We start from the raw sequence: 27220 nt of genomic DNA on the forward strand, positions 1-27220 counted from the left end.
ACATATTTATATTTGTACTCTTTCCAAACTGAGCCTTAGACTTTGGATTTACTTACCACATCCTGTTCCTGGCCACAAGACATTACAGCCTCACATTGGAGTCATATATGAATGACAATATACGGGTACAAGAGATGTACCCAATGTGCCGTTGTGATATCTTGTTGTCAATAGATTTAGATTCACTCCAATATTAATTAGTCCCTCGTTTCACATGCATAATGGGTATATGTATATACCTGTCACAAATGATCTAGTGTTCAATCCTCATAGCAGTTCTTATTATAATTAATTAAAAGGTTGTGTTTGGTTTGAAGAAAAAAAGTAGGGAAAGGAAAACAAAGATAAAAAAACCTTTATAAACCTTGTATAAATTTTCCTATTTTTCCTTTCCTTTCCCCACCTTTTCCTTCAAACCAATTAAACAAAAGTTAAATTTCAACACAATGTATGAATGGGCATGTGCTTACAAGTCTATTTCAAATCTGCAGAGAAAAAACACGGAATGAAAGTGGAACACAAAGCTTTGCAGAATTTTTCTCCAATCAATATTCAAATTCAACCTCTATTACTAGAATCAACTGGTCACTTTCGCTTTTGTACTTTACAGGTCAGGAGCAAAATACATATTTGATTTCTTTTGTTACATTTTTCGTCTTTATTTTATTTAATTAATTAATTTATCATTTACTCATCTTCTAAGTTTTAGTTTTGTAATAACAAAGAAAAATTAAAGAATATATAAAAGTATATTTTTTTTCTCTTTATTCATGACTAATAAAATATTACAGTAACATAACATGTGGCGCTTGTGCTAAAGAGCATAACATTATAAATAGGGAAAATTATTAATTAATGCAAAGAGTGAGTGTCATGCACTCTTTCCTTGAAAACTGTTCAAGTTGATGAGAAGGTTGGGGTCCCTCCCTGCCTATATGATGAAAAAGGGAAACTGATTCTTATCATAAAGCAGCCGGTGAAATTGAAAACATCAATCGACCTAAGTGCGTAGAAATTTCAGGAGTAACAACTCTAAGGGAACAATTTCTTTTCCTTTGTAACGTCAAAATCATCATAACCACTTAGAGCAAACCACCTTTAATTTGCTAGTACAATGTCATAGAACAGGGTTAAAACAATGAAATAATCAAAGGCTTTGATGTAGAGCTAGCAATGACATCTGCAATTTTGTCTGTGGAATCGCCCCATCTAGTTCTATAAAAGCAGGAGGCATCCAGCATCAGTTCATTGACAAGGGTACTATTGGAGATATTGATCAATCTCCTCCTCCTCCTCCTCCTCATGGAGCTATTATGTTGTAGTAGATCCATCAGGCCTCTCTTCATTATTTTGTTCTGCTTCTCATCAGCCTTGCTTCAGTCATCATTGGTTGCTGCAAAGGCCAGACATTTCAAATGGGATGTGGAGTACATGTTCTGGTCCCCAGACTGCAAGGAGAGTGTAGTGATGGGGATCAATGGCCAGTTCCCCGGACCGACGATCCGGGCAAAAGCCGGCGACACTATTGTAGTGGAGCTGATGAACAAACTCCCCACAGAGGGAGTTGTCATCCATTGGCACGGAATTAGACAGGTTAGTCTGTCTGTCTCCCTCCTCCCCTCAGCTCTCTTCGATCTCTTCTCTTCTGTATTATTATTATAGCCACCCACAAAGTAATGGCATTCTTGGTTCATATTTCCTTTCAGTTTGGGACGCCATGGGCTGATGGAACGGCAGCCATTTCTCAGTGTGCAATTAATCCTGGGGAAACCTTCGTTTACAGGTTCATGGTTGACAAGGTATATATATAGACTTGTCTTTGATCTGATCAAGCTAAAACTCAAAAGGGTTTTCATTTATTTATCAACCTGTTTAAATTTGAACCAGAGAAAATTAACTAAATGTAATGATACTGTTGTGGGTGTTTCAGCCTGGAACATACTTTTATCATGGGCATTATGGGATGCAAAGATCAGCTGGGTTGTATGGATCTCTGATAGTAGATGTGGCAGATGGTCAGAAGGAACCTTTCCATTATGATGGGGAGTTCAGCCTATTGCTCAGTGACTGGTGGCACCAGAGCATCCATGAGCAGGAAGTTGGTCTCTCTTCCATTCCATTTCGTTGGATTGGTGAACCCCAGGTACCCTCTCTCTCTCTCTCTCTCTCTTCTTCCTTGTAATGGCCCAGGTTGGCAGGCAACTTTTTAGGCCAATGCTTGTATATATGCTTGTTTGTTACGTTACTTTCAATACTTGTATAATGGAATTTTTCTTTACATGGAGAGATGGAGAGATGAACAAAAGAAGAGAGTGCTAAGACCTAACAGAGAAATAATTTTTCTGTACATTTGCAGTCTCTTCTGATCAATGGGAGAGGACAGTACAATTGTTCAGTAGCAGCACATTACAGCAGCTCGACATCAACCCAGTGTGATTTGGAAGGGAAGAGGCAGTGCACGCCCGACGTTCTCCATGTGCGTCCAAACAAAACTTACCGCTTGAGAATTGCTAGTACCACTGCACTTTCCTCTCTCAGCTTGGCCATTGGGGTAAGAAAATAATTCCCATTTTATCTTCTTTTGGGAGAATAAAGTAATTACCTAAATAGTGTCAGCTTTTAGGTTGAATGATTATTGACATGGTATTAGAGCCTGTTAACGAAGCGAAGCAAACCACGATTTCCTGCCCACCTCTCTCTACCCACACTCTACTGGGAAATCAGTTCAATTTTGGCCAGTCTTGTTATATAAATAAATTTCAACACAAGGTATAGATGGGTTTATACTTGTCAACACTTTAAGCCCTATAAACCTTTTTAGTGTATAGTGTATTAGAGAATAAAAATCTATTTATTAAGGTTTTAGGGAGAATTATTCATTGAGATATTTATCTTAGTCTCTTTTTTCCCCTTGAACAAAAACATGGCCAAGTTCACTTCTTGCAAAGGAATCATTTCCGGGGTTGTTTAGATTTTCATTTTGGTAAACGGCAGTTGTTTGGATAAATCCAAACAAAGTTAGGCTGTATTTGGATGCAATGTAAATCAAGAATCGATGTAAAATTTACATCGGTTTACTTTTGTACACGTTTGGTAAAAGAGTGTAACTATTATCAATGTAAAACTATACTCCGGTTCAGTTTTGCTTGCGTTTGGATGGAGTGTAGTTTTACATGATAATCGATGTAAAAACTACATTGATTTTATCGATGTAAAACTTAAACATCTTTTTATATTGATTTTAAATTACAACGGTCATATATATTTACGGTTCAGTGTAAAACATAATCAGTGTATTTTTACATTGATGACATTTTACACCTCTTCCAAACACAGCCTGGCTGTATTTGGATGCGGTGTAAATCAAGAACCGATGTAAAAGTTACATCGGTTCGCTTTTGTACGTATTTGGTAAAGGAGTGTAATTATTACCAACGTAAAACTACATTTTGGTTCAGTTTTGCGTGCATTTGGATGGAGTGTAGTTTTATATCAATGATGGATGTAAAACCTCATCACCTTTAAAGTTTTACATCCATAAACATCTTTTTACATCAACTTCAAAATACAACGGTCATATATACTTATGGTTCAGTGTAAAACGTCATCAGTGTATTTTTACACTGATGATGTTTTACACCTCTTCCAAACACAGCCTTAAGGACAAAATAAATCTTGATTTTTTGTCTTACAAAACTTCCTTTTTCAAAATAAAACAAATAAGCACTTAAAAGAATGATCCAAAAAGGAAAACAACTTGCTCTCCACTACTTTGTTAATATATTCTTATTCTCAAGGAATGGTGTTTGTTAGAAACCAAATAACCAAAACCAATTGCAAATTGACATCACTCAATAAGGAACATAGACATTGAATTATGAGCCTAAAATTTCTGAAATCAAAAAACTCTACATATATAACATTCTTCCGCACATTGGAAATATTCCCCATAGGGATATGTGTAAGTGTAGAGTTTTTTTTGCAGACGATTCTATCACAAATTATGGAACCTAACTGCCTAGTGTATTTCAAGGGTCCAGATTGGCTGGAGACGAAAACTTATCACGAGTAAATATCAGTGTTCTGTAATGTATATTGACATGAGACACACCTTATGCATGCAGGGCACTGACGTGTCCACTCGTAATAGGTTGTCCAATTCATTGCATATGATTTTGTCTCTAATAAATCGGGTTCTGCCCAAAAAGTTAAGGGCTGTTTGGTAAGTCTTTTTTAGAAAATTTTTTAATAGATTTGAGGGTCAAAAGACAATATGAGCTTTTACATTAAGATCTTAATAGCTTAATGGCTGTTTGGTTAAGGCATGTCTTTTCGCATGAAGAAGAAGAAAAAAAACAACAAAAAACTTTATTTGGAACTTCTCGAAAATAGCCCAAATCGGACTTACCGTATCTTTTCAATGGCTAAATCTTTTTTCAATCATATGAGAAAAGATGAAAATACGAATTATCAGGCTTAATATATAAAAAAAAGATATTTAACACAAATTGACTTGTAGCTCATATTTTATTAATTTAATTACATCACTAGATGCGACATGTTTTTGATGACCAAATTCCTCTTAGATATATAAATTTAAGTGCACCATTCAATGGACCCCCTAAAGCTAAAGATAGCATGACCTGGTTTGTTTTTTCTTTTTAGAAAAAAAACCCTAAATTTACTATCACCATTATCCTGCTTTGAGTAGATTATTAGCTCACCTAACGTCCTTGGTTGAGTAAATTGAGAGTTCTAATCACGGACAGGTCCCTCTCCCAAAACCAAAGCTTTTGCACATTGGGGGTGGGAATAGGACACAATATTCAACAAAAAATGGGCTTTCTGCTGGGGCATCTTTTGTCTTCTCATCATCTTTAGAAAATGAGCATTCTCATGAGCATTACATTAGTGAAAAACGACATAACATTAAAAGACTTTTTTTAAATTTGTAATCTAATGGCCGAAGGAGGCCTTTGCTTTTTGCTTTCCATACTTTTTTATTCAAACCAAACACAGTCTTAGTGCTTAGTTGGGAGGGTTTTTGAGACGTGACTTCTCATACTCCAGCCGAACCCCACACGGAATTCATAAAAACAAGTACATAGCAATCGTTTCAAACCACCGTTGACCCAGATGATTGGACCGTTTGGCATAGGAACCATTTAGCAACCAGTTCCATTTTACTTTAAACACAGCCTTTGGTAAAAAATCGTTGAATTGATTAGTAACCTACTGACCTAGGCGGTTAAACCGTTGATCCGTTCAACAATCTTGGCCATTTTTTATTTTAATTTTTTAAGATGAAATGGACCATCTATTTGAACTGGATGAACGAACCATCAACCTGAAAATTGGTGGCCAGAACAGTTCCAATTCCGAGTCAGATTTTAAAACCTTGGTATATAGGGAGAAGAAAATTAATTCCTTCTAGTAAACCACATTTATTCACCTTCATATGCTAAAGTTCTAAACAATAAATATAGTTTGATTCCATTAGGCTCAGTTGAAAGAATACAAATACAAAATTTGTAGAGTGCAAATACACATTTGTTCACCTTCATGAATGAACTTTTCGCTCCTTGTGTTAAAAAGGAGTAGATGTATCCTTTTGATGGTGGGTAGCAAACCCACGTCACCCATGTAGATGCACTAAAATTCTCTTGAACAAAGGCGACCTGCCTTTGTTATTCACCTTCCAAAAGCTAAAGGCTGGTTTCTTTTAATTATTGGTAGTAGCAAAAGTTATTCCTTTTTTTTTTTTTGTTCTTTTTTTTCTGATCATCATATGGTCTTCTAAGTCTGATGCGCATCCCAACAATGGTAGATTTTCTAAGTAATTTTTCTTCTTAACTAATCACAAAATTCCACCTCCAAAGTTTGGTCCCAACTAGATCACATTCATGTTCCTCAGATGCCCTACATGCACATTAAAAAGTAGGAACTTTTTCCATGTTTGTCATTGAAAGATGTTTCTAATACATGGTTGGGATGTGCTGTGAGCCTATAAGGCATCGGCAAGACATGTTCTGTGGGGCACTGATGTGAATTGTCCTTAATACACAACGGGGATGTGCTGTAGAACGTTGTGGGGTGCATTCTTGTCGGGGGCTGATTTGATGTCAATGAAAGATAGTAAAAAATGATAATATGACTAACTCAACACTATAGATTAACCTTGGAGGTGAATGGGTTCCTTTTGTTATCCGATTTAGATCAAACTGGGCAAAGGAAAATAGCAAATTCTTTAAAATATAAAGCTCTAAAAAAGATAATTAAGAAAATAAATAAGATGCTCTAATGGTTCTCATGAACTCATCCAATAAAAATAGCTCTAATGATTCTATAGTTACTTGTGAGCACTTGAGCAGTGCTCGATGCACTTGTAATTATCATTATCATCATTGTCGTCATTAGATCACACCTAGATGCCAGCAGCGCCATGTTTAAAAACGAGAGAATTACAAAAGAAAACAAAAAACATTTCGGCAGTCCAAATTAATAAATCAAAAGAAGATGCTTTTTTATGATAAAGAACAAGGTGTACGTCTTGGAATCTATTCTTGAAAACAATTTCTTGTAGTAATAAATTCTGAAGACATAACTTTTTGACTTCTGATCGGCCTGCCATATACGAAATATACATCTTTACTTGTTTGGACCAATAATTGTTCTTTCCTGCTGTTGAAACCTTCAAAAAAAAGTAAAGTTTTTCTTTTCCACTTTTCTTTTTCTTTTTCCATTTATTCTGCTCTAGTCTGGCTTGATCTATGAAGTTATTGTTCACATTTCACACTAGAGGGAATGTGAACAGTGGACCTACAGCCTGTTCTCTCATGTCCATTCATGAGTTATAGCTTTTGTACTTCATTATTCAGAAGTTTGTGAAAGCCTCACGATTCCAGTGGGACAATGACAAAACACTAGTGGAGGGAATCAAACCTCTAGAATGGGTGAAAGAAGGCAATGTTTCATATCATCTCCACTAAAGAAGTGGAGAGCCTTCTGTGGTATACCATTGGCTTTATACTGTGATTATTTGTCAATTTCAGCTTTAGTAGACTTCTGGGTCTATACTTGATCACTTAGAACCAATATTAAGACGATTAAATCTTAGGAGGCCTTCTTTTTTTGGATTTTGAGATGGAGGAAAGTTGGTCAATGGGATTTTGATTCCCATTGACCAAGAAACTTATGTGGGGACTACGAAATGTTTATTTACGTATACTCGTATCCTAGGTGAGTAAATAACTTTCCCATCTGGGGGAAAGTTGTCAACACTTGAATGGGACAAAATTTTCAACAATGAATTTTTATGTCTAAAATAATAATTTTCTTATTTACATGGAAAATAAAAGAACATGAATAAATGCACTTACCCGGGTAAGTGCATTTACCCAGATAATCATAGATGACAAGAGTTACTCTTTGATACCAAAATCCTTTGACACAAACACAAAGGTTTCATGAATTCAGCTAGATTAGATCCATTGGGTTGAGTTGGTAACTTGACACCTTTTTAGTGTAAAACTATTTACAATCAGAATACACTTCAATTCTAATTTATGCAGGAGAATTTTCCATTTTCTCTTAGAAATAGGAAATTAAAAGCAGAAGCCCATTGTGTGTGATATGCAAAGGTTTGAAAAACCAGTGAACAAGGAAAAGAAAAAGGAAATAAGAAGAAAACACAAAAAAAACTACAATACATTATAAAGCTAATTGGCATATATAGACAATAATTGATGAAAAATAACCAGGTAATTGAGTTGATCACCCAACAAGATCTACTACTTTGGTTGAATCCATTACTCTACAAACTTATTTTCTTTCATTAATTCTACAAATAACTAATTCAAGTATCTGTCATCAAATTTATTTGGATGTCTAATGAGATAACCTAAACTTATCAAATTTTCTACTGTTGTGATATGAGTTGCATTATATATCCTTTCCAGAATCACAAGATGGTGGTGGTGGAAGCCGACGGCAACTATGTCCAGCCATTTGCAGTGGATGACATGGACATTTACTCCGGCGAAAGCTACTCCGTCCTGATCACTACAGATCAGAATCCATCCTCCAATTACTGGGTTTCAGTCAGTGTAAGAGGAAGACTTCCCAAGACCCCACAAGGTCTCACCCTCTTAAACTATCTCCCCAACAGCGCATCCAAGCTGCCAACCTCTCCACCTCCGGTTGCTCCCCTGTGGAATGACTATGACCACAGCAAATCCTTCACCTACAAAATCCTCGCCTTACAAGGCTCACCCAAGCCTCCCACCAGCCCAACCCGTCGCATCTACTTCCTCAACACCCAAAACAAGGTCAATGGCTACACCAAATGGTCCATCAACAACATCTCCCTATCCTTACCAGCCACTCCCTATCTGGGTTCCATCAAATTCGGAATGAAAGGTGCATTTAATAGCCAGGTCCCGCCGGAGAAATTCTCCGAGAGCTACGATGTGATGAGACCACCCACCAATCCAAACTCTACCACCGGCAGTGGAGTCTACATGTTTGCCATGAACAGCGTGGTAGATGTAATCCTTCAGAATGCTAATATACTGACCGTGAATGTTAGTGAGATACACCCTTGGCATTTGCATGGACATGACTTCTGGGTGCTGGGATATGGAGATGGGAAGTTCACTGAGAAGGATGTTAGTAAGTTCAATTTGAAGAATCCCCCCTTGAGGAACACAGCAGTTATCTTCCCTTACGGATGGACTGCATTAAGATTTGTGGCCGATAACCCTGGAGTCTGGGCTTTCCATTGCCACATAGAGCCTCATCTTCATATGGGTATGGGCGTGATCTTTGCTGAAGGCGTTGAGCGTGTTAGAAAGATACCCAATGAAGCATTGGCTTGTGGGTTGACAGGAAAACTGATGATGAACAACTACCGCCCATAAGAACAGTTTCTGGGTTTTCCGTTTAAGTTATTTCACTTGTGTTTTGTCTATTATTGTCATGCGATGGTTATCTATTATTATGATAAAAATCTGTGTGTCCTGTGAGTCGGCCGGGCAGCTTTGTATAATTGTCAGTCAGAGTGGTTTTGTAATCCTCCGGATTCATGGCTTATATCCTGTGGTCTGAGTAGGGCTGTAATTGATTGTTGTGTAATGAAATTTGCCTTCTTCCGGATTAGCTCGGTTGAGGTCAACACCATTTTAACCCAACCCAAAATTTTCAGGTTGGGTTTGTATTAATGGCTTCGGATTGTCCTAATTTCTCTGCCTCCTTTTGCCATGTTTTTTTCATTAATTTCCTAGTCCCAAAGGTCAATCATTCATCTCAGTTTTGAATATCAGAATGTGCAATGGAATTCAGAGATTCAGTGCAATCTTTGCCAATTTGTGTGCAGCCTGTTTAGTGTTCCGGTTAATATGACAAACTCTTAATAGGCATTGAAAAGTGATGGCAATTTTCCCTATTTTCTCATCTTTGTAGGATTCTCCTTGAATGGGGTGGGGATGGGGATGGGGAAATTTTCATCCCCATTGGTGGAGATGGGAAAAAGCATATCTTTCCCGTGTATATATGTATCTATATATATATATATATATGCATATTAATATTTTAAAAATATATTTGAATCTTTTTTTAATAAAATTGCAAATCATAACTATTTTATTTATAATTTTTTAAATGATTGACCTCATAAAAAAATCACAGGGAGTGGAGATCCCCACCACGGAAATGGGGATCTCCATGGAGACAGGGACGGTATCTCCATCCCTGCCGTGCCCCATTGTCATTCCTAACAATATTGAAAGAGAGAGATTCTACCAAAAGGAGGTCGACAATTTATTTCGCATCACCTTCAAAACCACTCAATTCAATTGCAAATCCATAACAAAATTTATTCTCTTTGCAAATCCATAACAAAATTTATTCCCATGGAGAGAAGCCCACGTTTCCACTAAATTAGAGACCCGGTGGGGAGTGGAACCACTCTAGAACAAATATGATTTCCATGATGGTTTCTAGCTAGCAATGATACCGACACCAACTTTTGTAGCTCCCAATGCGCTGTCAATGTTCACCTTTAAGGCTTGGACCACAAAGCTTGTGTGAAAGGTTGTTGACTTCATTCATAGAAGGATCACTTCTTGTAGTTGATGTAAACATGAAGAAGTCACTAGAAGCTCTTAAATGATTAATTATAGCCACAGGGTTGAAAGCCCTTTCTTCAAAAACATGCACATTTTTGTACCTCCATATCAACCACAACATTGAAAAGCCACACAAAAAATAGGGAGAGCCAGTGTCATGTTCCAGGTCCCACCATGATGAAATCCAATCAACTACACTTCGATCGATTTTGAAACACCTTGATACATTATTAGATTCATAGTGGAACCAAACCATACAGGTTGGACCACTGGGTAACCCCAAGGTTTAAAGTATTGACACATATTGGTCCATATCGGCCGATATGTATCGTGCCGATGAATTCCTGATACATCTTTATAGGGGTTATATCGGGTTAGACCATGCTTTAGAGGGTAGCTGGGACTTAAAACGATTCCTTTGAATCGATTTAAAAAAAATAAATAAAATATAAAAAAAAAGCATCGATACAGGTTGATACGCCCTACCAACGTCTTAACCTGTGTAAATACTTTGAACCTTGGGTAGCCCAATTAGGATTGGATTGCATATGTTGTCAATGGAATTCTTCAGAATGGGAGAGAGGTGTTGTTATGTACTTAATTATTGAACTGGAATTGAGGAGAGAGGTCTAATAATCCTAGACCTCCTTCTTTATGCTTCAACAAATATCTTCATGCCTTTAAATGATGTTTTGCACTTATCATTCTACCAAAGGTCTCTACAAAGTGAATTTATTTCATTGTACACCATCTTCGGAAAAGAAATGTCTGCATATGGAAAACAAGACTAGACTCAAGAGTGGATTTAATTAATTAAGTTTTAAAATTAAATTTGTTGACATACATACATACATACATACATACATGCATTTATTGATGTGTGATTGTATACACAAGTTAATTTGACTTTACAATGTCAATCTATATCTTTACTCTTTACTTAGACCAAAAAGAAAATTTGATCACTTAAAATAGCTCCAATAAGTGATAAAATGAGAGAGAGAGAGAAAGAGAGAGAGAGTCAAATATGTAAAATCAATAGAAATTGATGAATTTGATCATGTCTGTACTTGTACTTGTATAAACTTGGAAACTCACAGTACCCATTCTCATGAAAGTCAAATATGTAATATAATAGTGCCTATCAAAAAAACATAACATAATAGTGGATTGGTAAAAATTAATACATTCAAAGATACATGGAGGCTAGTTAAATCCTGTAACCTCTATTAAAGTCGATGGACAACTAACTGGTGGAATTGCCATACCTGAAGTCTGAAGTTGATTTTTTTTCAAAAAAGTGCGGATAGGCCCATTGCAAATTTCTGACAGCAGATCTACAAAAATTCAAAATGTTTAATACCTCTATTTTATATATTAATGCCTGCCCACAAATTAATATCAATTCTGAGCTGACACTTACCCAATTATACTTTAGGCCTAAAAATTTTGACCCTGGGCTGAATCGTCATTCTCCCTTTTTTTTTGCGAATTTGAAATGTAAGGGATTCTTAAAATTAGCTTCAGGTATCAATAGTAAAAGGGTTTAAAAGACATCATTCCAAATATTCAACATATAGAGAAACTGCATTATTACCATTATATAAATGAAGTCCCCATACAAACAGTAATAGATATATTTCAACAGTTATGGTCTCCCACACAAATTACATATGAGAAATTAAACTACTTCACTGTGACAAATATCACAGCAAACCATGTCTAGAAAATGTCACACCTATGCTTGTCACGCTTGAAATATGGTGACTTAGGCTGCATATATTTGGCAGTAAAGTTAGGTAATTTATTGGTGAGCATCATTTATTAATGCTGCTTTTATATATATAAAGAAAATCATGCGTTTGGTAATATTGCTAAGAAAAGTCTGTATTTTCACTTAAATGTCAATATTGCCCTCAGGATTCTATGTAGCACATCTCGTTATAAACCATGCATTAACGCTATAAATCAACTAATAACACCATTGGAACTTTGTCTGTGTTCCTAATACATGTGGACCTAGCAAAAAAAATTAATTTGATCAAAATACCATTGTACCAATAAATTGACCAAATACCCCTATAATGATAAATTGACCAAGGTGGACATACAAGGTGCAACAACCAAACCATAGGAGTCAATAAAGCTTGATGAATAATGAATAGACGAAAATGACTCTATACACAAGCAATTGACTAAAATACCCCTATAATCTTCATGGTACTAATCTGCCCATATAAATGCCCCTAAATGATCTCCCCTCTATGGACATCTATAATGCCAACTTCCATAATTAACTTCTGATCTTTCCATGTGTAGGGGTGTAACTCGGGTGGGTTGGGTCATGTTGAAGTTATCCTTAGCTTTAGCCCAACCCTAAAGGTGCAAACCTCAGGCTCCGGTTTGCCAATCTTAGGCCCAATTCAAGCTTAACCCAACACAACTCAGGTTGATCCCAAGCTTGTATTGAGTCAGGATAGATTAGTTGGGCTTGAGCAGGTTAGAAAGTTTAAAAGAATTTATGTATATATTTTTACATAGTCATCTTTTATTGGGCCTTGTCCAATTCAATACTAGAATTGATTAAAAATATGTGCAAACTTCATTTAAAAGTGTGCATATATATACTTTATACATATATACATGTATATATAATTAGAAAAAAAAAAAAAAAGATATTTTCAGATGGACTCAGGTTGGGTTGGATTGGGCTCAGATTACCCAAGGTATCAACCCAAGCCCAACCCAAGTATAGGTCAGGCCTAAGTTTTCTGGCCTAGGCCCACACCAAGCCCAAAAACTCAAGCCCAGCTCATTTAAAAACTCAAATTGGGTCGAGTCAAACTCAGTTTGGGCATGCCCAAGTTGTACCCCTAGCCACTACACTATCATCTCCCCCTTTGGCCCTTTGGATATACATGGGCATTCAACCATTTTAATTTTCTCTAAAGGAGAGAAGGTAATTTAAGAAATAGAAACATATAACATTCACACAAAAAAAAATCATAACCATGCATTATAGTTCAATACAAGGTTTTTAAAACTGACCCGAAGAACGAACCGGTCAGGGGTCCGGTTCCCAAGTCGAATGATCGGCCCATTCTGAAAAAAAAAATAAAATTAAAATTAAAATTAAAAAATGGTCAAAACCGTTCAAATGGTTAACCACCTAGGTCAGCAGTTTGCTGACCAAAACCAATGGTTTTTGGGGAAAATCCGGTTTTGGGTAAAAAAACCGGTTCTCGGTTTTTCCGGTCTGACTGCCCGGTCCGGTCCAATTTTGAAAACCATGGTTCGATATAAAGGTTGTACTTCTAATACACATTAAAAATGGAGTAACATAGAAAAGCAATAAATAAATAAATAAAAGCTAATGTTCTTGGCTCCCACAAGGCATTTGCAATACTCTCTATAATTGTGTTCATTTTTGTGCTCCTATTTGTTGAAGCAACACCATCATCTTGACTCAGATGATCACCCTATTCCTCAAGAACCACAATATCCTCCCTCTCCCAAGTGTGCAATTTAACGAGTCCAAATCTGTTCCTCACAATACATCATAGCTATATATTAGAAACATTTTCCGTACTTGTGTGTTATTTATGAGGAAATATTCCCAATACACAATGGAATGTATTGTGGGGTCGATGTGAGTTACACTCTCCGAGGAGCAAATCCAATTCCAATTCAACATGTCCCTCTATCTTTATATTGTTGTAGGTAATAAAACAAACCATTACTATATACCATTACATGTGCAGCTCATAAAGTGGTTTGCTTTCTAAAATTGGGTACTTCCCCTTCAAGGAACCAAAGGTATGTTCAATCACATTCCTTAGGGAAGAGTACATGTAATTAAATAGCACCTCTTTCCCTTTGAATCTACCATGATGGGACTGGTATTCACTTAAATGGTAACGCTCACCAAGATATGGTGTGAGGTAACCAGGATAACTTCCAAACCTATAGTCCACAGATAACATTTACCTACAATCAAATAGACTAATGAAATAGGGTAATGCAAGGTTCAAAGTATCGATATTGGCTGATACTCCGGTAGGGCGTATCGGTCAGTATTGGCCCTTTTTTTTTAACTTCTAGTATTTGGGTCAGTTTAAGTCCCAGTTACCCTCTGAACCAGGCCCTGACCCGATACAATCCCTGTAGGGGCATATCGGGAAAGGTCCGATACAATACGTGTCGACAAATACGGGTCGATACATAACAATTTTTTGAACCTTGGAGTAATGGATGCACGTGATTGCTTGATGAATACTCACTAATCTAGAAAAGGATGGACAAGTGTGGAAATCCCACATCCAGCTAGCAAGTAGCAATGGCTTCTACAAGAATCTTAAGTCATGGACTAAACCTTCCCAGTTTCTGTACACAAAGGTGAATTGCATGTTGAAATCACACAAGGATAGTACAATTGAGATGCATACTTTCTGTATACCCCTATATGGAATCTGCTAATATCAGGGACAATAGCAAACACATGGATACCCTCTATAGCTCTTATACAATCCTATTGACAAAATACACCATCTTATTTAGGTTACATACATATACAGGAAAATGCTGTCATTAGCAAAATGATTGATGTAAAATACCTTCAACAGAGGGGAAAATCCATTTGATGTCCTAATGAATGCAGGATCTCTCCAAAAGAGGGGGGTTGGATGAGTTTTGGCCCTAACTTATATATATTGCCTTGACAACAAGCACAAAAAGAATGCAAGAGTCAAGAGACTTCCACTGTGGCATTGTTTGTATTCTCCAATAAATCCCATTGTCTAAGGATATTGGCAAAGTTTTTGAATAAATGTCCCACCATCCTAAATGTATTGTAACACCTATCAAGGTGTTCTAGATCATTTAATACTTCTGGCCATACATAATCATGATCTCTTCTTTGAGAGGCATGTAAGGTTGTCTACCTATGTGACTACCATACGAGTATATGACCCTCAAAGATGAGGGATGAGAACAAAATTAATCATTTGTTCATTAGAAGAGTCTGAAGACTCTGAAATTGAAGAATGCAAGTGCCTCCTTTCATTAGCCATTTGTAACTCTGCTCAAAGAAAGTAACGACATATCTGGCATAAAGCCATAAATAGCTTGTATAAAAGCCAACAATATAAAGCAAAGAAAATAAAGTAATAACATACGCAACTGTAATTCTTAGGGTCCGATCCCTGTTTTTCTTTCTTTTTCTCCTTGTACCCCTCTGTTTAATGAAATCAGTTAACATTTTTCAAAAAAAACAAATAAATAAATAAATAACATACACAACCGTAGCACTCACCACGAAAAATAAAAAAGTCCTAGTGATATCATATAAAAGCCAACAATATAACTACCAAAACAAAAAGTTACAACATATTAAAATATTCAACAGATTAGTCCGTGAAGTGCTATATTAGTATCATAACCAAAAAAAAAAATCAGTGGATAACCACACGAACCCAACAGCCCTCCATTGTCACTCTCCAATCCCTGGAGCCAATAAACCCTTAAGTCAGGTTGCATATGGAGAAATGTATGCCTCCATGTGGGATCTTGTAAAATAAGAGTTGCTTTAACAGAGAAAAGAGAGGGGATGACATTCAGAGAGAATTTATAGAGAACCCATGCAGTTATCTAGGCTCTGTTTTGCATTTGCCTTCACACCATCGACATCTTCATTGAAAGATAGGGCAGCACGCAACTCTTTATCTAATTTTAGCTTTTATGCTTCATACATCATTGTTGAAGATTCTACCTAATAGTTTAAGTAACTTGCTCTGTGGGAGACTGGCACGAGTTGTCCCACTTTACGCAACACAAAGCCTCTGTTTGGAAGCTGAAGACCAAAATGATATTCATGTTCCTCAAACTCTACTTTGTTTAGCACTTTTCTGTAACTCTCAATAGCTTCCTGTGGATGACCCATTGCAATAGACACCTGCCATTCCACTACTCGCATTAGAAACATATTCATAAAAAAGAAACAGAAACTAGGTAAACAAAGAAAACCATTGTAGCTACTAGTCCCATGCTCTTGGTAGTTAAGGCTCCATGGTTCTATGTTGCTGAACGTATTTTTGTCTCTCGAACTAATTTGTTTATTTGCATTCGTTTATTAAAGTTTGGGGTTAAATATAAATGACCTCAAAATTACCCTGTTTTAATACCCAATGCCATACTAAACACTCCCTCTCAAGTGAGTGTAGGTAATTAACCATGCACAGCTTGTTAAAACTAAGAACTTAGGTTTAAACACTATTTTTTAGATACATTAGCTAGCTGGCTTTTTTACTTTACAAACAATAGACAAACTTCTCCAATAGCTACTTTTTCTTGACAAAATGAAGGTCAACTTCAACATGATTGGTACTGTCATTGTGAAGCAATTTTGGTTGCAACTTCTTATCACAGTACAACTTTTTAGGACAATCAAAGACAATTGCTAACTCTCCCAAGAGCTTTCATAGCGAAAGTAATTTTTAAACAAAATGAGTCATCATTCGCTACTCAGTAATGGAATTAAACTTGCAACAACTGATTGTTTATTATTTTTCTAGGAGACCAGACTACCCGCTCCACCAGTGAAGATGCAATATCCAAAATTGGATCATCTAGCATCAATACAACCAACTGAATCTGCAAAGAGGGATTAGTAACTCTAATGGTACTAAAAATAGCATGTACCTTCGTAAAATTATAACTTTCGCAATGAAGGAGACTTTAAACAACATGAATACGGGAGAGGTGTTAAGGACCTGAATAGCATCCCAATAAAAGCTTGGAAAGGTATAGGAGAGGTAGACTAAGAAAATGAAAGCAAAGACGATGTTGGATGAATGGAGAAAGAACACTATGGTTCTACATTTAAAAACAAAGGTGATATGCAAAGTTTTAATAATTATTGTTGGATATTTGGATTAAATTCACGAGCCATAGTGTCATACTATAAAACTTTGTGGACGGTAATCAAGAAAAAGTTATGACATGAAACAAGTATATCAAAAATCTAATTTAGATTTATGCTAGGGAGATCAACCATAAAAGCCATCCTTCTGTTGAGATAATTGATAAGAAAGTTTACAAATAAGAAGAGAGATCTTAAAATGGTATTCATTGATCTAAAGAAAGCATATGACAAAGTCCCTATCGAGATAATTACGGTGGGCTTTGGAAAAACAAGGAGCACCAGATAGGTATATGGACCTTATTAAAAATATGTATGAGGGTACAACAACCAATGTTGGAAAACTTTTTAGAGATATCAGATTTTGCAGCTACAATGGGTCTTCACCAAAGTGTACACAAAGAGGTACCAATACCATGGTGCATTTTGCTTGCTGATGACATAGTATTAATTGATGACTAATCAAACATTAAATGTAAAATTAGATCTGCAGAAAAATATCTTAGAAATAAGAGGTTTAAAATAAGGACAAAAACAAAATATATGCAATGTAAACTTAATAATAATAAAATTGTTAATCAGGGTACACTTAGGATTGGAAATGAAGAGATAACTCAATGAGACCCCTTCTGTTACTTTAGTTCAATAATGCACAACAAGGGAGAGATTAAGGAGGATGTTGCCCATAGAATTAAAGCAGGATTAGCAAAATGGAGGGGTGCATTCGGAGTCTTATGTTATAGGTGGATACCACTTAAGCTAAAAAGAAATTTTATAAAATGGATGTAAGATCAGTAATGTTGCATGGAGGAGAGTATTGGGAAATTAAGAAGCATGCTCAAAAAATGAGTACTGCTGAAATGCAAATGTTGATGGAACCTAGGAGTAGCTCCAACAGGTGAAAAAATGATAGAAAGTAGACTATGATAGTTTGGTCACACATAGAGAAGGCCATCTACTAAAACTATAAAAAGAAGTGATGTATTACAAGTAGAAGGGACCAAGAAAGCTAGTGGAAAACCAAAAAAAACATGGTTCGAAGTAGCAAGAAATGATTCAAGGACTCATACTTTAACAATGAATCAAAATGGGAAAACAGGATTCATGTAGCAGACCACATATAGTTGGAACAAGGATTAGATGATGGTGATTATGTAATTTAGATTTATACTAATGTAATAAAGCTAAAGTTACAGTTTAATCCCTTATTTGTATAAAACAAATAAGACAACTTTTCCCTTAATATCAAGCCTCCAACCTCTCAACACTTATAAAGTCGAAATGGATAATCGACATTTTCGGTGTAGGCAACATCAGAAACATTGTGCTTCCTCCAATGCAAGGTTCAAAATTTCGCAACGTATCGGCCGATACATATCGTATCTTTAAGGGATCAGCACGGTAAACGCTACAAAATCATTTTTATCATGTTTTATCGCCATGTCGACCCTGTATTGTGATCGTATCAGGGTGTATTGGGACTGTATCGAGGTGTATCGACCGATACATTACGATTTCTTGTATGCAAAAAACGAATTACAATTTTTTGAGAAAAAAGGCTTTTAACTCTCCAAAAGCCTTCTTTCTCTCCTAAACTCACCAAATCATTCCAACACATTTTTGGATTGTAAAATCTTTAAAAAAAAAACCCAAAAACAACCTCCAAAACTCAAGATTTTCCCATGAAGAATAATTGTGTTATAGATCCATGAGTGATCTACCATATCCATAGATCTATTAAGATTTCTAAAATATTCATTTTTTATTTTTTTTTTATTTTTTGAATAAAAACATTTATTTTTTTAGTATGAAAAAATATTTATTTTTTGTAAAACTAAAAATATTTATTTTTTAAACTTTTTGTAATATTAAAATAATTTTTCCAATTTTTAATTCATAGATCTATTGAAATTTATTTTAAAATATTTATTTTTTATTTTTTGTAATGTTTTTTTTTTATTTTTGGTGTGATCTAACCATTTACCATGTTGTAAATCTATGGATGATCTACCACATCCATAAAATTATTTTTTTTGTTACATTTTGTTTTTTAATTTTTGTAATAAAAAATAAAATAATTGTTTAAATAAGAAATAAATAGTTATTTAAACAATTATAAAAAATATTTCATTAAATAATTATTAAGCTTATATTTTGTAGTTACAACCTTATTAGAGAATACCCTTATGTTTCCGTATGTTGATTATGACCTTTTTTTCATAAAAATCACTAAAGGATGTGATTTATATGTATATATAGCTCATTTAGGCCCTATATTTAATGTTATTGATGTATATTTATGATTTATTATAGTACCTATAATGTTTTCATGTGTTTCCACGCATATCTTAATTTTTTGTCTGTATCCATGCATATCCCGATACGTTCCTTAAATTTGTCTTTCCAATGCACTTAGCGTTTCTGATACTTTAAACCTTTCTCCAATGGTAAACTTGTAACTCCTCCCCAAGAGTCAACATTTCCTCCCTGGACTCTAACAAACTCGAAGAGGAATAAGATAGGGGGAGGAAGAACATCGGACTAAAGAACCATTTCCATAAGTATACTCAGGAAAAAGGAGTTGGAGGATGAATAGTGAACAAATCAGCAAATTTTACAAGGACAAGGATAAACATAAATGAAGAACAAGGAATTGGTGCCCATTTCTAGTTGGAGAAGATTGCTAAAGACTGAAGCAAAAATTTGCTAGTCAAGGAGATCAGAGTGAAAAGATTGAATACCTTGAAGGTTAGAGAAATGAAGATGGTGAAAGTGCTTTTGATAGGGGGAGGCTATTAGATGATTTAAGGATTTTTACTGATGGAGCTATCACTAGCAGGAAGGAGTTGGGTTTGAAAAATTCTCTAGATGAAGGAGATAGAAGATCCTTTGTAGAAAGAAAAACAAATGCCAAAGATTTAGAACACCTTATGAACACTTGGGAAATGGAAGAAAAGAGGTCATGTGGTTTCCTGAGGGAAGAAAGAGTGAATGTTGGGAAAGGCTCTCAAGGTTGCTCTAGGAGTATTTGTGTTCATTAGAAGAATCTTGAACAACATCTAAAGAAGGTGAAGCTTTGCAAAAAACGTCTATGGATAAAGATGCAAGATACATCAAGGCTTTTGACCTTGGTGGGTTATAATGTTCACTGTAAGTTGGTAATCCGTCAAAGCAAGGAGAACTGGGAAACCAAACTGGAGGTCAAGGCAAAATATCAAGTAAAAGACTGGTATGATATTGCAAATATCATTTTAAAGAGCTTGAAGCTAAAAGGAATGACGACTATCAAACTTGTTCACAAGCACAAAGCTTTGCTTGATCCAGTGAAAGACAACCCAGGGATGGCTACGATGACTCTCCAAACCCCACCCAGTAAGTTTATGTCAGTTGTCAAGGTGTCACCCAGGCAACTAGGTGCCCTTGGTTGGGCACCTTGCCCAAATGCCTTGGCTTTTAGCAATTAGGCGTACGCCTAGGCGACAAAAATGACAAGGCAGGTGCCTTTTATAATATCATTTATATTGTTGTATCATATTAATATATGTGTTAGTACATTTTATTATATGTGCAAGATGCCAACCAGCTGGTTGGTAAGATCTCCTGCTGGTCGTAGCAAAGACTTGGGATCAAATCCCACCAACACCTGGGTTGGGGGGTTATGGATGGGGGAAGGTCTACCCCCAGTTGTGTAGCCCTTCAAAAGATATAAAAAAATACATTTTATTATTATTATTATTATTATTATTATTATTATTATTATTATTATTATTATTATTATTATTATTATATATCAATTATACTTTGATTTAATGTTTTACTATTGAAATTTAAAATATCAAAGGATTTTGAGGAAAGAAAGAAAGAAAGAAGGAAAGAAGGAAAGAAAGAATTAAATAGAACTATAAAGAGGTTTTCTTTTTTCTATTCTCTCTCTCTCTCTTTAATTAAATAAAACAGAAACTCCATCCTTGTTTTTTCTATTTTACTTTCCATCTTGAATATTTATCATATAAAGTTAATAACCTTCTTTAGTTGCTAATTAATATGAAATTGCTCTATTAAATACTTATTATGGTAGTATTATTTTTGAAAATGATGAAATTAATATATGTATAAGATTTTTAACTCTTAGGTGTGATGATTTGCCACATTTTTAGAGGAAACTTAATGTTCTTAATAAAGAGAATTGTTATTTTTTCAATTAACATACATGCTGAATAGTATATAAAACTAGGGAACTAACCAAAAGTTAGTTTTTTATATTATAAATTTTTTATCGCCTGGGCAACTATGCGGCTAGGCACCCTAGTGTCACCTAGATTTGCCTAGACGCCTTGAAAACTATTTTATGATTGCTAAATGGTGACCAAACTCAAATTTAAAGAAGGCAAATCTTTAGTCTGGTGTGAATGTAAGAGTATTTGGTCTACCATTCCATGTGGAAATAAGGAACTTTTGAATCCATTACATCGATTTGTGTGGATGCTCAGAGGCTATTTTTTGGGTGATCTTCACTCAGCAGCTATGAAACTTATTGGAGTGAAACCAAAAAAAAAAAAAAAAAAAAAAAAAAAAAAAAAAAAAAAAACCTAGGAAGATCAAGATTTTCTAGGATGGGATGTTCTATTTCTATGATGTCCGAGGCAAGCAAGGGTGTGGAAGTTTTTGACACAGGAAACCGTGTTGAAATTATAGTAGGAAGACTAGGAAGAGATTTGAGAAGGAAGAGGTTGGAGTTGGAGGTAGGTAAGATCAATTTGTTAAAAGAAAGTGAAATAAAAACAAAATCCCTTTGAGTCAAAAGGTTGAAGGGTCCAAAGATTGGTCAATTGGTTCATGTGACGAAGATTTTTTCCTGATTGAAGGCAGGCATTTGTGGAGTAGGTTCACATAATAAATATAACTATATAAGAGGATTTATAACAGGAAGAAAGTGAAAGACAAAGGTAAATTAAGAGGGGATGAATAAAGGAATTTTATTTAATCAGAATCAATAAGCTTTTCCAAAGGAGATTGAAGATGATCTTGATAGTCAAACTGCTGAAGGAGGTTTGGAGGGGGAAGCTTTTGAGACCACGAAGGAGGGAAAGATTTGTATCATAATTGTCAAAGCGCCGCCTAGGCGACTAGGCGATTTTTAGAGGTCGCCCTGCCCAAAGTCGAGATGGTTCTCATATTGCAAATGCCCACATATATTATATCATTTTATTGGTTGGTTTTCATATTTCCGATGACAGAAGTTTCCACTGTTTCAGTCAAAGTTGTCCAGGACCTCCAGGTAAGCCTCTTCTTCTTCTTAAACAGTCTAAGTCATTCTGTGCTCTTGTTTTTTTTTCTTACATTTTTTAAGAAACATTTTTCGGAACAAAACAGGGGCTCCACCGCCACCTCCTCCTCCTCCTTCAAATGGTCCTATTACTCCTGTCACTCCTTTTTTTAAATACTTTTAAACAGGACTGCACCCCCAACTTTCTAAATTTTTTCCTGTATTTTTGCACTATTTTTTAATAATATTTATTTGGAACAAAACAAGGGCTCTGTCCCCTTATTTTTCTTCGTTTTTCTGCACTCAACCTTTTTATTGGCCTGAAACAGGGTGTCCGCCCCCTTAAACACAGTCCAAGTCATCCTCTTACTCATGTATTTTTATTTTCTTATTTTTTTTAAGAAATATTTTTTGGAAACAAAACAGAACCCCCTTATTTTTCTCTTCTTTTTAAGAAACATCCCTAATCTTATACAAGAAAACCACCAGCCACAAATGAACACCCAAAAGTATACAAACCAGAACACAACCTTAAACCCCTAACTTAACTCCCTATCTCACCTTCCCAAGAACCAAACCTAGAAATCCACTCAAACATAGCCCCCTTCACAAATATAAGAAACCTAACACACTCACTCCAAATCTCCAACAGATGAAGTAATAACCTCTTTCCTTTTCTCCAAAGCTATTTTTTGTCTTCTCTTTTTTGGAAAAGAGTAAATTTATTCGACACAAACAAACTGCAATTCAGACCCAAAAAGGCTGTCTAAAAAGCAGCCGAGATTACAACTTCCACCAGGAACAAGATTATTCCTGAACTCCCCAGAAATGAAAATCCAAGAAATCAGCTTACCCACAGCTTTCTGAATTACATCATCCAAATCCTTTGACCTATTACAGAAAATTCCACCATTTCTTTCAGTCCAAATGGACCACAACACAGCAGCTGGGATTGTATTCCACATAAGTCTTCCCTTCTTATTCAGACCCTTCAGCTTCCAACAACAGAGGAGGTCCTTGACTGATCTCGGCATGACACACTTAGCACCCAAAGCTTGGAAAAAATGCATCCAGATCTGAAGAGAGAACGGACAATGAAGACATAAGTGATCTGTAGTTTCTGCATCCTTCCCACAAAGAACACAATTTGGATCCATAATTGGAATGCCTCTTCTCAGCAGATTTGATCTTGAAAGACACTTGTCCAGAGCCATCGTCCACACTAGAAAGTTAGCTTTAGAAGGGCTCATCGGATTCCAAATCAGAGTAGCTGGGAAATCAGCATGCCCCTCACTACATAATTTATCAGCCATGGACCTCACAGTAAAGATCCCATCCGGCTTCCACTTCCAGCACCACTCATCCTCTCCCAATCCATCAATCTTCTGGCTAAAGAGGGTCTTCAGCAGCTCCAAGAATTCTTCCAACTCCCAATCAAACAAGTTCCTCCTTAAAAGAGAGGACCAAGCAACTGAGATCTCCTCCAGAAAGAAGTAGTCAGCCACAGTAGCCTCATGATTCACTGCACAACTGAATATGTGAGGGAAAGAAACAGCAAGAGGGCCTTCTGAACACCATTCATCACTCCAAAATTTTGTTCTATCACCTTTACCATCTTTCACAGAAATCCCTTCTCCGAAAATAGGAAAAAATCTCATAATTCCTTTACACAGAGAATTACCCCAACTTGGGGGGGTCTCTAGTTCTCCAGTCTCCCCATTCACTCCCATACTTGGCAGCAATAAGAGATCTCCACCAAGCATTTCTCTCAGCCGAGAATCTCCAGATCCACTTGCACAAAAGGGCAGTGTTGAAACTCTTTACCTTCCTTATTCCAAGACCACCTGATTCCTTAGGGAGACAGACTTGGTCCCAGTTAACTAGATGAACCTTGCTGTCCTCCTCCCAGCCTTTCCAAAGGAAATTCCTCTGAAGCTGTTCCAATCTCTTAGCCACACCAACAGGGATAGGAATTAGGGATAAGAAATAAGTTGGCAAATTAGAGAGAGTCCTTTTGATCAAGGTTACCCTCCCTCCAAAAGAGAGGTACTTCGCCTTCCAAGAAGATAATTTCCTCTCCATTCTCTCAATGACTAGATCCCAAATCGAGGGAGAGAGCCAATTTGCCCCCAAAGGGAGACCCAAGTACTTCACAGGAAGAAAATCAGTCTTACAGGCCAAGACATCAGCACACTCCTCTAAATTATAAACCTGCCCCACCGGAATGATAGAACTTTTGTGCAAGTTCACCTTAAGCCCAGACACCACTTCAAACCAAATTAAAACACCAAGCATGAGATCCAACTGGGATGGGAAAGCATCCATAAAACACAATGTGTCATCAGCAAAAAGATTAACCTTTTCTCACCCTTGACAAATTGCAAAGCCTTCCCAACTATCATCTTCAGCAACCCCTTTACAGAAAAGGGTAAGGATTTCCATTACACAGATAAACAGCAGAGGGGACAGAGGATCTCCCTGCCTCAGCCCCCTATTCACAGCCCCCTCAACTTTTGGAACAAGAGTAATGAAAGTAGGATTCAAACTCCTTTGAAGGGAAGCATTTTCATGAAAAGCCTGAAAAGCTTCATAATGTATTGCTTAATAGTATCCCAGCATTTGGTATAGAACAAAATGGTGAGACCATCCGGGCCAGGAGACTTATCAGCCACCATCAAGGAAGTAGCAGATTTGACCTCCTCCTCTGAGAACGGCCTCTCAATATACAGCTTTTGATCTTCACTTAACTGCTTAAAAGGGAGATTCCTGGGAAAAGGTCTACAAGTCCAAGATTCTGAATAAAGCTTTTTATAAAAACTTGTAGCCACCCCTTTAATATGCATCGGAAACCCCAACCTTACCATCCCATTCCAGCTTGGAAATAGAAGAAGCTCTCAACCTTGCATTGGCCATCTTATGAATAAAGTGTGTATTTTTATCTCCCTCTTTCAGCCACTTCACCTTGGCCCTCTGTCTCCACTTAATCTCATCCTCCACAGCCAATTTGTCATACCTTAGCTTTGCTTGAGCTCTTTTGAGTCTGCTTTCCTCGGAAATGGGGCCCACCTCTTCAGCAGAATCAATGTCCTTAATGGTACTCAAAAGGGCACACTTCTCTATTTCTGACTTCAAGGAGAGCTCCTTTTTCCAAAGCTTTAATTTCTCTTTAACTGCACCTAATTTCCTTGGCAAGATATAAGAAGATGAACCTTCCACTTGCAGCCCATTCCACACATCTTTCAAAATCTGAATAAGCTTTGCCTCTTCCAACCAAGAGTTCTCTAGCTTGAACGGGGCTTTAACTTTGCCTCGAAAACCACAAACCAACTGGATTGGACAATGATCAGACACTGGTCTAGGGAGGGAAACCTGCCTGAAATCAGGGAATAAATACACCCAACTGTGAGAAACCAAGAACCTATCCAGTCTCACCAGAGTAGGGGAATCTTGATTATTTGCCCAAGTGAACCGACTACCCTGAAGGGGAAGATCCACCAGCTCAAAACCGTTAATAAAATCTGCAAACTGGATCATCTCCCTAGATCTCCTACCTCTTATACTCTTTTCTTCGGCAGAGAGGCAAACATTAAAGTCACCTCCTATCACCCAAGGAATAGACAAATTGGCTCTCAACCCTGCCAATTCCTCCCAAAAATCACCCCGGCGGCTTCTATCTGTAGGACCATAAACATTTGTAACCTGACCTAATTTATTATCAAAAAACTTCAGCACCAATGAAACTGAGAAATTACCAACATGAGCAGAAACAAGACTGCAAATAGTGGGATCCCAAAGAGTCACCAGGCCCCCAGCACTACCCATAACCAATTTAGCTTTCCACCTAACATCCCCTTCACCCCATATACTTCTGACAATAGCAGCATCCATGTAATCCAATTTAGTTTCTTGCAGCATAATTATCTTTGACTCCAATTTCTTCAAAGAAGCACACACCACAACACGCCTTCTACCCAAACACAAACCTCTAACATTCCAAGATAATAATTTCAAATCCATCTGATTCATAAGAACATCAGCCACTCTCCAACCAGAACTCAAAGTCTTTTCCATCCCCTCACTAGACCCCACCTTGTCATTCAGCCCCCAGATCAACCTCATCACTTCCCTACTCCTCTTTGAATTTGTTCCCCCTCTCTTAGCCGCAAGCTTCCCTCTTTCCAACAGAACCCTGTGTTCAATCCCCTCCAAGAACTTAATTGTTTCCTCTTCCAACCCCTCCATCGACACACCCAAGAATTTACCCAAGCCCAACATCTTAGAAGTAACCCAATCTGAACACGAGTTATCAGACTGCGAGTTACCCAGAAGCAACACATTGGGACTCTTTGATCAATATTAGATTGAGCAGCACTGCCATTATTCTTCACTGAATCACCCTCTACATCCCTCCCTACCTCATCTCTATTCTGAAAGAAAACCCCTCCACTCTCTTCCGCCGTACCAGTTGACTCCACCACCACGATAGGATCAGCTTACACCAGGTCTTCTTCCATTTCCGCCCCATCAAATCTTGTGATTCCAGATAAAGATTTTCCCGCAGATGCTGAGTTGACGACCCAGATTTTCTTGGACACCACCTTTACCATTCGGCTTCTTCCCCTGTAACAGTTGGTTACGCCCAGCATTCGCCGACTTAGAAAGAGGGCTGGCTCTAACGGACCCCCCAAGGCCAGTGTTATGGACTTCATTCCTTCGAAAATTAAGTCTAGGCTCACTAAGGCTTTCGGCCCAGGCCCACTCGAATGCCCCCTCACCTGGCCCTTACCATTGCGTAAGTGGATACAGCTGGCGTTTTGAAGGTCTAATAAGTTCTCCTGACCCCCAGTTTATTTCGTCTGACCCGAGAAGGACTCAAAAGTCGTTTTCTGACAACTATTAATATCCTTCTTCGGC

The 27220-nt window shown here is 36.8% G+C and overlaps 2 protein-coding genes across 3 annotated transcripts in view; one reads left to right on the forward strand and one right to left on the reverse strand.

The window, feature by feature from the left end:
• Positions 1-859: 859 nt before the first annotated feature.
• On the forward strand, positions 860-9156 carry LOC148845675 (L-ascorbate oxidase-like). Its single transcript, XM_088952739.1, has 5 exons — positions 860-1593; positions 1707-1799; positions 1931-2143; positions 2357-2551; positions 7959-9156. The coding sequence occupies exons 1-5, from the start codon at positions 1303-1305 to the stop codon at positions 8916-8918; spliced, it is 1752 nt and encodes a 583-aa protein (XP_088808865.1). The 5' UTR covers positions 860-1302; the 3' UTR covers positions 8919-9156.
• Positions 9157-15303: 6147 nt separating this feature from the next.
• The window catches only part of LOC148845676 (uncharacterized), a 28103-nt gene continuing 16186 nt past the window's right edge, over positions 15304-27220 (reverse strand). For both annotated transcript variants that reach the window (XM_088953887.1, XM_088953888.1), the window contains one exon: positions 15304-16074. In XM_088953887.1, coding sequence (XP_088810013.1) covers positions 15892-16074 — 183 coding nt within the window. In that variant the 3' untranslated portion in view covers positions 15304-15891. The remainder of the gene's footprint in view (positions 16075-27220) is intronic.

This window comes from Nelumbo lutea, chromosome 7 (assembly GCF_056320005.1).
Source record: "Nelumbo lutea isolate HS-2025 chromosome 7, American lotus-T2T, whole genome shotgun sequence".
Lineage (NCBI taxonomy): Eukaryota > Viridiplantae > Streptophyta > Magnoliopsida > Proteales > Nelumbonaceae > Nelumbo > Nelumbo lutea.